The 11,237-nt window shown below is 31.2% G+C and overlaps 1 protein-coding gene across 3 annotated transcripts; it reads right to left on the bottom strand.

Annotated features, from left to right (window-relative positions):
- On the bottom strand, positions 289-6,298 carry LOC105170270 (SNF1-related protein kinase regulatory subunit beta-3). 3 transcript variants are annotated; one of them, XM_011090948.2, is made up of 4 exons: positions 6,218-6,298; positions 5,641-5,772; positions 989-1,039; positions 289-916 (listed from the first exon to the last, which is right to left on the bottom strand). In XM_011090948.2, exons 3-4 carry the CDS (start codon positions 1,013-1,015, stop codon positions 605-607), a joined length of 339 nt encoding a protein of 112 aa, XP_011089250.1. In that variant the 5' UTR covers positions 1,016-1,039; positions 5,641-5,772; positions 6,218-6,298; the 3' UTR covers positions 289-604. The 3 variants fall into 3 exon arrangements, with proteins under 3 accessions (XP_011089250.1, XP_011089249.1, XP_011089251.1); XM_011090947.2 differs by lacking the exon at positions 6,218-6,298 and adding an exon at positions 6,050-6,191; XM_011090949.2 differs by lacking the exons at positions 5,641-5,772; positions 6,218-6,298 and adding an exon at positions 5,484-5,597.

The following is an 11,237-nucleotide window of genomic DNA, read 5'->3' on the forward strand; positions in this document are numbered from 1 at the left end:
TGTTAATATCAACAAATTTGATAAATTTTAACTAACGAATGGACTTATTTATTAGACGAAAACAAATCTTAGAAGTGCTATATATAATTTCTCAAATTATAGGAAATATACATATAATTAAACCAAACATCATAAAAGATGAGTATAATTATCCCAATAAAATAGTTCTATGGTTAATTGGACCTAGGAGGCATTGAGAAAAAGACTAAAAATTAGAAACCATTATAGGTTCTTTTTACCCCCTGCTATTACCATGTAAAAATGTTTTATGCAAACAAATACTTCATCTATTTGTAACAGCTGATATTACAGACACTTCACTGTTCTTAAGAGTGAAGGCAAAAACAGTATCAAGCACACAAGACCTACAAAACTTAGAAAGCACTTATAACATAATTTATATCTTGGAAACATTTCTAATCCTTTATAGTTAAAAGTTTACAGAACATAAACAAGTTTCACCACAGCAGCCTAAGAAAACATACTTTTCACTGCTAAATCGCGTTTCGGCTCATTCCTACTAGTGCTCCAATCAATCAATACATACACAATGGAGAACGAACAGGATAAGCCTTGCCGTCATGAACACCACCTTGCTGCTATTTCACCTTCTTGGAACTGGTTTATAAAGCACAACAGTGACAAATTTTGAACGAAAACGATGAGTGACCCCGAGTGCTACCACCGACCGAGGAGGTTCTCTGTTCTCTATGTAAAGGTGATTTAGAGTCACATTCTGCGGTGGTTGGAGGGATGCACAAGGATCAGTAGTCGTCGGATGGTTCAATAAAGTATGCTGCAGATGGGGTGGAAATGCAGGCGGTTCTCGTCCTTCATCTTCATTTTCGGGGTAAGCATTATTGTAACTTGATTCCGGTGAATCGGGAACATCAAATCCAACAACACTCACTTGATCCTGCAAAAGAGATTATAAATTTACAAGCAATTCGGTAAGAGATATAATTGTCGTCAAAGTTTCTGAACTTACTTGGTCTGCACCATACTGGTGGTTCATTGTAGCTTAGTAAAACCAGAAAACCTGAGTGTATTGTAAAGATATTCTGTTAGCATCTGCAAGACTTGGTGCTGTAATAGTAGAATTGATAATTTTGGCATATGGTAAAGAGACATATTAGGAGAACAAAGAGAGTGAAACTATCCATCAAGCACCAAACTTGAGAACTATATGTATCCGGCTGCGTCTAAAGTTGGTTTTGAGGGGTCCTAAGTTAATAAAATGGAAATTCCTTGTATTGGCTCCAAGTTGAGGTCCAGATCTCATCAACTAGATGATTTTAGCTACCAATTTTTACCTGTTACTGATTTTTGTGGGTAACAAGTTCAGGAATTATTTAATTATTCAAAAGAGGTGCCAAGTTCCCAGAGTATCCCGACTTCTTCCTTTTATATGCTGATAGATTATCTGGATTGTGTTCTTTGAACAAAAATAATTAGGTCAACTTTGACAAAAATGGAATAAGTTGCTCTCTTTCACATGCTAACTCAAAGCATCATACCACACAATCAATGATTGTTTCTTGTGAACTGCTCCTGTGTGGTTTCTTGTAAAAATCATTACTAGTACTTATAGCTTGTAGGAATAAGCTTTCCTTTGTCAAGGCAGTATAATCAGCAATAAAGATGACTGCAAAGGCTTAATTGAATACCATGAAAACCACTGTGAAACAATACCTTATCAAAAGTTAAATATTTCAAAAAACAGTGAACTGGAAGCAGAACGATAAGGCATTTAGGAAGGCTTAAAAGAGGCAAGACAAGTGGGATGACAAGTTATCCTAATCAGGCCACTAAGTCATATGTTAGCAGATGGTGGCCAAGAAAGGTAAAGTATATGCTCCATCTTTTGCCCACTCACTAATAAGCAATTGTCCCTTATATCTGATTACCTTTAACTTTGTGCTCCTTTTTCCAGAGGCTGTAGTAAGTAAGCTGTCAAACTACTTTAAAACTAGATGTCGACAAACAAAATCCAATACCAGATATCAGAACAGAAAAAATATTTCTATAATTAAAGGGCAAGATGATGCAGCCTATCTTAACATAGGAAACGAGATATTGTTAATACTAGTGCTACTCTTAAATTGCAACATTAATCTAAACAAGAGTACCAGAAAATAACAATGTAGAAGTTGTCATATTTTTATAGCTCACAAAATAAACCATCAACAATAATAAAGCAAAAGGATGCGACATAATTTTCAGCAAATATTCAAAATGTTAAACTCAAGTCCAAAATCGAAAATGTTAAAAGCCTCAAACACCAGAATTATAAACATTTTTATCATCATAAGCTTTTACGCCCCTGAAGAACCTTAACAGTGTTGATGCTCTTAAACAAAATTAGTAAATAGTAAAAAGCATAATATTAAGTCGAACTGATCACAACGATGCAAGCAGATTACGAAATCAAAATGAGCATAAAAGAAATTGAATATTGTATTTGCATGGAAATATTCATAACTGATCCTAAATGATCTCGAGTTTATCCTCATTAAGATCTTTAATACAAAGAATAATAAGCTTGATACATATAGTATCAAACTCCCAGTACAAAATTTAAAAAATATAGTAATAATTTCCAAAGACTAACCTACTCTTGCGGAGCAAATTTTAAGAGAAAATGTAGATTTGTTTTATCTTTCCTTTAAGAAAAGATGGGAGGAACAACAGTTGAGGTAATCAAATCCTCCAAGGTTTTTGAGACAAATTCTCAACAAGTTTTTTCCTCCTCAACTACCAAACTCAATAACAAACCCAAAAGGTAAAATTTCTAAGATGAGAATCACACTGACCAGAAGCTTATTTTTGCATAACATCAAAAGGTGTGATCTTATAATCACATCATTAAGCAAGGAACATCTATTTTTTGTCAAATCTTGAGAATCATGAATCTCTAACTAATCACTTCAGCTCAAACGGAACTATGGAAGTGAATCGAGGATGCAAAAGAACATAACAAAATTGCATGATATAACTCTTCCTACTAGCGTAAGCTGTATTTTCTTGAATGATGACATTTTAGAAACAAAAGGTAACATTGAATTCCGAAAGGATGCATACAAAGCTTAGAGAAACACAAAAAATGGGATGTTATTGATTGCAGCGTACTTCTTGCAAACAAAACTTGTTGCTAGAAATTGCAGGGTGACACAATGAATCAGAAAAGATGAGCTACAAGGAGACACTTATCTAAACCTGAAGGAAAGGAAGCATGCATCAGTACCATGTCATTATTCAAATGACTTAAGACTGTGAAACATCTTAAAATTGAATAACATGTAGATCTTGGAGAAAAACCAAAGAAAAGTAAATCAACATCAGAGTGACATCTGTAGAAATACTGTAAATTCCACAATTTTGGGTTATCTCAGATTATATAACCATTTCAAGATGTTCTCTTTTCTAATAACTTGCATCAGATAAAAGTTGGAACATTATTAATTATCTATGGATTTTTCTGGAATCTGACTGCAACCACTAAAGGGTACATTTGCAATCTTGACAAATAACCGAAAAGTTCAAGGGGGTGACTGGATAAATTGGTCTGTCTTGGATGAAACCACAACCAAAACAAATGCCATTGTCAAAGAGTGACAAGAAATTTCCAGCTATTCATGAAAAGAGACGTTTCTTTTGAGGCCAGATTGAATTTTCTAATGTCTAATATAAGAACCTGAGTATTAATGAATTGTAACCGGTATTTAGAGATCCCTGCCAAAAAGATTGAAACAAACTTCAGCCTGTTATTGCAGAATTTAGGTCTTTGAAATTATATTCTTTATATAAATCATGTTATATGGTACTTGCCCTCTACGTATTCAGCTAATGGCTATTATTGTGTCTATCTTTCCTGATGACACAAAGACATTGGTGGAGGCATTTGAACACAGCTGATAACAATAGTATGTCAATTGATAAGAGCAAAACATGGATGGAGGTATCTTGACGATCCACATACTCTCTCTTAAGCATTTTGGTTATTGTCTTACACAAACAGCAATAGGCATTGATTAAACTATAACCTTTTACATGTGTAAAAGACATTGCATAGAGAATTATTCTGGATGCTGACTAGTTTTTCAAATAATCTCCAACACAGCAACCACATTTGATTTGCACTACAGAATCTGTTTTAGCAATGTCTCTTATACATTAAATAATCTCCTAAGGAGAGCAGATATGTCAACAAGCCAACATTACAAATCAAACAAGTGAGTTTTTTTTTAATAGAAGTTCATCACACATTTAAGACAAAAATCTCTGATGATGCGCATACAGTGTGAAATAGGCGGGCACCTATGTTATCAGATGATAATACGTATAGGAACAGTGCTATATCATTTTTATACTTCATCACCAACATTTCAATTTATATTATTTTAATTTTCAGTGTTCCCACTAGAAACAGAGTTGAAAAAGGATCTCTCCATTTACATAATTGCCTGTAAGTGTACACTGTACACATCAACATTCTACTACATATATAAAGGAAAACAATAATTCCTGCAGTTAGGCATCATAGTATTTCACAATGAGTTCTATAGTACTCCGTTCGTTCCACAAAGGATGTCTTATTTGACTTGTTGTATGAGATAACAAAAGGTAATTTTGGTTTTTGCAAAACCCTTTGCTTATGGAGATGGGAAAAGTTGTGAACAAAGTTGGTTTTTCAATTGTAGTGAAAGTTGAAAGTGTTTGAAAATAGAAGTACACAGAAGTGGGCAAAAGTTGAAGTTTTCGTGTTGAGAAAAAAAATTATTGGAACAATTACTTATTGGTAATTACTCATGTACCCATGCGTTGATAGATGAAAAGAATCCTTCTTTGCTGTATGCTTTCGGCGAACTAAAAAGGAGGCAACATTTTTTGATCAATCAACAAACAAAATGACGTACAGCCGCACTTCAAACATGAATTATTCGTGTCTTCACTAACTATGGCCCACAAGGTGACATAACCATGCAGTAACCGACAATGTAATTGCCGTGAACTTGTAGCTAACTCACGATAGCAATAAATGTATCAGCCATGAAGATGTGAAATGTTTTGAATTTTATTATCTTTAATTGGATCGTCTCTGATGATACTACGTGGCAACTCAAAGTTACCTTCCATGCAGAGCACCAAGTGGCACAACACTATGTTAGAAATTTTCTGCACTACACAGCTCATTTGACATGCTATAAGTTGCCGAAAGTTCTAAAACAAATGGTAACTAAAAGTGCTATTTACATGACTCAATAACATCTTCATTATCAAATGGTTCGCATAAAAATCTGAAGAAAATAATAAGAACTGAATCTTGCTAACAACAAAACCATTGACTGATTAAGGTCCAAACTCCAACAATTATTTGGCAAGGACATAAAGGGGGGGGGGAGGGGAAGGGGAATTAAAACTCAATGAAATCATGCATTATGCTATCAGATTGCCAAAACAAAATAAAATCAGAAGCAGAAAACCTTATCAGAATGCAGTAATTACATGACTGTATTTTGTTGTCATCATAGGCAGCATAAACTCTAACCATCTTTTCTACTTACTGCAAAAAACTGCAAAATTCCCTAATATGAACGTCATATGAGATCAATCATTGCATTTTTAGAAACAAAACCAAACCTGACAGAAGTAGGCTCTTCCGCTTCAATTATGAATCAACAAACTCTCAAGGCAATTCCCCTCTTCAAGACTTAATGCAGACGGCGAAAATATCAAATCTTTGAACAAAAAACCAGACAGCCCAAATTTCATCTGCAAAAGTTTCCATGCAATTGAAAGAATTATTAAAAAAAAAAAATCATTCCATCTCAAAGTTCAAGAATGAGAGAGAACCCAGTAAGCATAAACGCCCATAAATCAAGAAATTCAAGAAAGAAACACGATTAAACATTAAAAAAGAATCCACTAACAGAGAATTAAATTCAGATTTCAATTTCCCAAACTCAGTTACGAAACAAAAAGCACGTGAAAAAAAACCCATCAAGAATCTGAACACAGACTAACATAGAAAATCAAGGAGAGCTCTTACCTGAAGAATGGGAGAGGTAAAAGAGTATCAGAAGAAAGAGAAGAAATCCAAGAATTCATGACAATGACAAAAAGAGTGAAAGAGAAAAGAATATGTATACAAAAAACTTTTTATTTATTTACTTATATATACAAAGCTTATGCGAGAAGGGAAAAAAAAGCTGATTACCTATTGGAATCTGCCAATAGATTCTTAAGGAATCATTGTGTGTGTGTGTTGTGCGTCAGTGACTTTATGTATGTGAAGAATGAAAATTTGTGAGAACAGAAAGAACGCCCTCTTATTTCTGTGGAAGAAATTGGGCCTACGGATCCAATAATTCTGGGCTTTCTGAGAAGAAATATGTTTCAAAACTTGGCCCAATACCATATATGGGCTTAGGCCTGAACTGCCTCTGGGAGTTCGATTTGGAAATTATGCTATTGTTTAATTTGAAAAATCAGTTTCTCTATTAATTGTGTTTATTTAACATCCAAATAGAATATTAAGCTAAACTTAAGGGGTTTTTGAAATAATTTTTATTTGATTGTTATGGGAATAAGTTTTTTTTTAAAAGAAAAGTTATACCTTTAACAGTAATAAAAGTTGAAAGTGTATAAAAATAAAAATTAAAGTAAAAAAAAAAAAGTGGAAGTTTTAGTGTTTCGAAAAAACAGCTTAATACTTACAGTTTTATTAATAAACTGCAAAAGTTGGTATGAAACTACTTATAATGTTTGGTTCAAACCAACGTAAATTAAACAATTCAAAAGCAAAAATTATAAAATAGGAACACCTTTTTCAACTTATTTTAAAAAATAAGCCAATAAACACTTAAAATAAACTTTTGTGAATGCCCCATACTGGATTAGCTGTGGATTAAGCGAGTTTTTGGCTAAATTTACTTAAAAATTCTTATAAGCTGTTTTTAAAATTTATAAGATGTTAAATCTTATTTAATAAATATATTCATGAAGTGTTTGGATAAAATAAATATATGAAATTTATAAGATGTTAGTAATGATAAATTTATAATTAATTTGAAGTTTGTTAAGATTTTATGAATCAATTAGCATTTCCTTACTTTTTTATTTAAAAAAATTATAAGTTCGTAATATTTTATTTTTTAAAGTTCATAAGCTCTTTTTTAAGAAAATTATTAAATAATTTATAGCATTTTATAAACTTTTCCGGACATCTAATAAGATGTTTTAAAGAATTATAAGTTGACCCAAACACCCTCAAACAAATTTAGATTTGATTTCAAAGTTTGTGGGGAAAAGGCCCAAACCAAAAGCAATCATGACTTGACAAACGTAAGAGGACAACAGTATCTGAACTAAAGCCCACCAAATCCAAATCAAAATCCACCATGAAAAAAAAAATTTAAATTTAATTAAAAATGAAAGCAGTTGAGTTTACTACTTTGGTCATTCCCTCTTTTCCTACTCTTGGAATTTCAAGATCACAATCTTCCCTTTATTTTTTATGGTTAAGATCACAATCTTCAAGTAGCCCAAAAGGACAGTGATTGTGGGTCCAAAAAAAGTTGGATAGTTTTATTTAAACTTTTTCACCTTATTATCATTATTATTATTAATTTCCTTAGATACCCACTTTAATTTATGCTACATGCATAACTTTTTTTTTTTTTTTTATTGCATGCATGCAATTCTTCACCACATTCCTTAGAAAAGAATTTAGATTTTGTTATATAATATGATACCCCTTTTCCCTCTTAATAAACCAATTTTTTAAGAATTTTAAATTTGAGTCTATCAGGCTCTACCAATATTCAAAAAATAGAATCTGTATGTTCGTGAAGAGGTAACGATTGTTTGAGAGGACCCAAACGCATGAACGTGGTGGCGCTCGCATCTAATATTGGTTAGATAAAGGTCCATTAGCCTCCTTATTTGTACTTTATTATTAAGGAAGAATAACCTTTTGGTGTTTCACATTTTCTGATCTACTATTTTGTATTTTTTAATATTAATTTATTTATTTATCTATTTTTTTATTCTCCCGCTATCTTTTGGGAGTTGTTTTTTTAAATTTTCATTATATCATTGTCTTTTTTTTTTTTATCACCACTTCATTATAAATTTAATATTAACTTATCATTTTGATAACAAATCCTTTATCTTAAATAATATTAAAGAAGTACATAGACACGTAGGATTTGTCATAAATGACTAGTATATGCAACACGGTAACCTTCTTAGTAATTGATTTTTGAATGAATGAATGTGAGCTCTCATGATAAAATAATAATATAACAGAGTCCCATTAATGCCAAAATAATAGAATCCATGTGCGAATCTCTGACAGCACAAGTGGAATTCACGTATGGTATTGCTCCTTTTTAAAAACCAATTTTCTAAAAACAAATATGAAACCATGATAGGACTAAATAGTAGTATTGAGACAAGGTCCATGGATGCCCAAAGGCGTGATTCGTGGGGGAAGAAGAATGTGAAACGCCCATCACACATTTATTAGAAAAAGATTAACGTTTTTTGAACCTGCTTATATAGCATGGACCATCAATTTTGCCCACTAAGGTTTCTGAAAAAAATATGTTATATCGCGTGGCGCTAAGCCTAAGCGAGTTAAGAGATGTGATTAATTAATCTTAACATACATTAGTGGAGCCATAAACATTATCAAAGGTACGCCTTTTAAGGTCGAAAGTGTAGATTAAGCTTAATTAATTAAAACTGGAAATGGATTATGACAGAAGAACTCCAATAATCAATGGGGTTCTCCATCTGCTCATTTGTTGCTTTGCTTTATTCCAGTGCAGCTTTACACACACAGCACACGGTTTGGACCAAGTAACAAAAATTTTTGGATCCCCCGCTAATGTCTGAGTCATGACTTTAATTAAAATAATTCTCCCAATCTGACAAAGTCGGTCCATTATAAGTACTATGTAAAATTAATTTGGATTTTTAACCTATGATCAGACAAAATATTAATATCTTCAAGTAGATTTACCCACGTGAAACGGCCTACGAAATCAATGGATTTGAACGTATCTACACCACATGTCTGTCGCTACCAAAGAGAGGGGAAAAAACGATAAAAATTATCACTAATATTATGATATTTTATTGTAGTGTGTGTGCACTCTAAACTTCTCCTGATTTTTGGATGACAATTAATTTCTCGTAGCTATTTATTTGCTCAGTTGAACACTACATGTATGTATATTTCAATGACTTAGATTTTCAATGAATAATTTCTAGACATAGGACTTAATTTATTATGTCCGTACCATATATTATTATTATATATTTAAAAAAATAAAGCAAGAAGGATGTAGACATGTTAGTAAGTTAAAAATAGAAAAAAAAATTATTTTATTCCATACAGCCAAACAACAAGCACATTGTTTTGAATTATGGATTAATCAGGATTGATTGAGTCCTTAATGCTCTGTAATAATAAAAGACATTCTGAACTACTGTATATTATTTTTTTAAAAAAAATATATATATTTTTGAGATATTATATGATTTTTATGTTTGTGCTAAAAAGAAAATTTATATATATATTATCTCTTTCATTTTTCTTTTTCTTTAATACATATATTTATTTTCACATTACGTGCTGAATTAGATGCCGTAAGAAATGACTAGCGATCTCTAGCCGTCAATATGTCTAAAGATTGGGATCTTTTCACAATCAAAATCAAATGAAAAGTTGAGATATGCCAAGAAAACAAGAGCGTATTTTTCTTGGATATTTAGGAAAGAAAAGTGGTGGTTATTTTCCCAATCATGCAGAGAAGGATCATTCTACTACATACTAATCATTAAAATTGTCGTATAAACACTCCCACTATATATTCATACATATATATCACGTTTATATGTGTTGGGCCGTATTAGAGAAAATTATACTTGAATTCATAAAATTCCTTCAACTATGAATTGTGAGGGGGGATTATGACCAATAACAAATGAAATGTAAACAAAAAAAATTATTTATTCTTATTTGTACGGCTTTCAATTAATAAAAAATTACATTAATACAATAGAAAAAAATTTATGAGTAGCTATGAACTAAAATCGTAGTAAATAATTATTCTTAATTATAATTAAATAAAAATTAATATAAAAACTTATATTATTCGCTATGGAAATAGGCTTTGCCAGATTTATGAGCCATGGTAATTTTTTTTGCTATGACAAATGTTTCAGTCACACTCGCACAAATCATGATCAGTAGTCATTGCGTGACCGTGGTCCATAATTATTTACTACGGTTATTTGATATTAATTATGATAATTAATTAATATTAAATATTAAATTTCTTTTTGGTGATAATTTTTTAAAATATTTTTTAATAGAAAATTATGTATCTAATTAATGATGAAACGTCGTTAATTCGTAGTCATTACAAATTTCATTAATTAACATAAGTATCACGAAAACTATCTATGCTTTCCTCTCCGGGACTAAAATTTTGTATCATGTATCTTAAAAGTTTAAATTGTGACGTCATAAAGGCTGGAACTATTACATCAGCATGACATCATCATTCATATTGTGTGGAGAATATCGAGCAACGTTGGTGCATGAATTTAAGTCGCACCGAGTTCATTTAATTCATACGGCTTACGACAAAATCGTGCTTATGCTTCTGAATACGACTTATGTCTGCTTTCCTGCGGGTCCTCAAAATTAAAATTTATAATTTTCTAAACGTTTGGCAACTTTTATATATTATTTTGCAAGTTCTCATTGGTGAAATTTGCAATCGTAATTTACTGCTGTTTGGATTAATATTAGATGTAATTACTTAAATTAATAAAAATATTATGTGCTATTTAATTATTTTTACAATTTTTTTGCTAATATTTAAATCGAAAATTAATGTCAGACAATGCAATAACATTTGTAATAATTACTTCAAAAAATTTACGTTATAATTGTTCGCAGATTGAGACTGTTTGCTATACATCGTTTGTTTACAATTAAAAGATTTTTGTGTTTGTTCTAATTTATATTTAAAAAATTTATAAACACAAGTATCGCGTGCCATAATGACTAATAATATCTTAACTAAAAGTTAAATAATTTGATGTTGTAAAATAAGGACGCAATATTTTAAATGCACGGAATGAACTCAATATTTAGTGTATATTTTTAAGCTTTGACAGCTCTTCGCTCTAATAAAACATAATATTAATAACAAAAT

The sequence above is a fragment of the Sesamum indicum genome, linkage group LG9 (assembly GCF_000512975.1).
Source record: "Sesamum indicum cultivar Zhongzhi No. 13 linkage group LG9, S_indicum_v1.0, whole genome shotgun sequence".
Taxonomy (NCBI): domain Eukaryota; kingdom Viridiplantae; phylum Streptophyta; class Magnoliopsida; order Lamiales; family Pedaliaceae; genus Sesamum; species Sesamum indicum.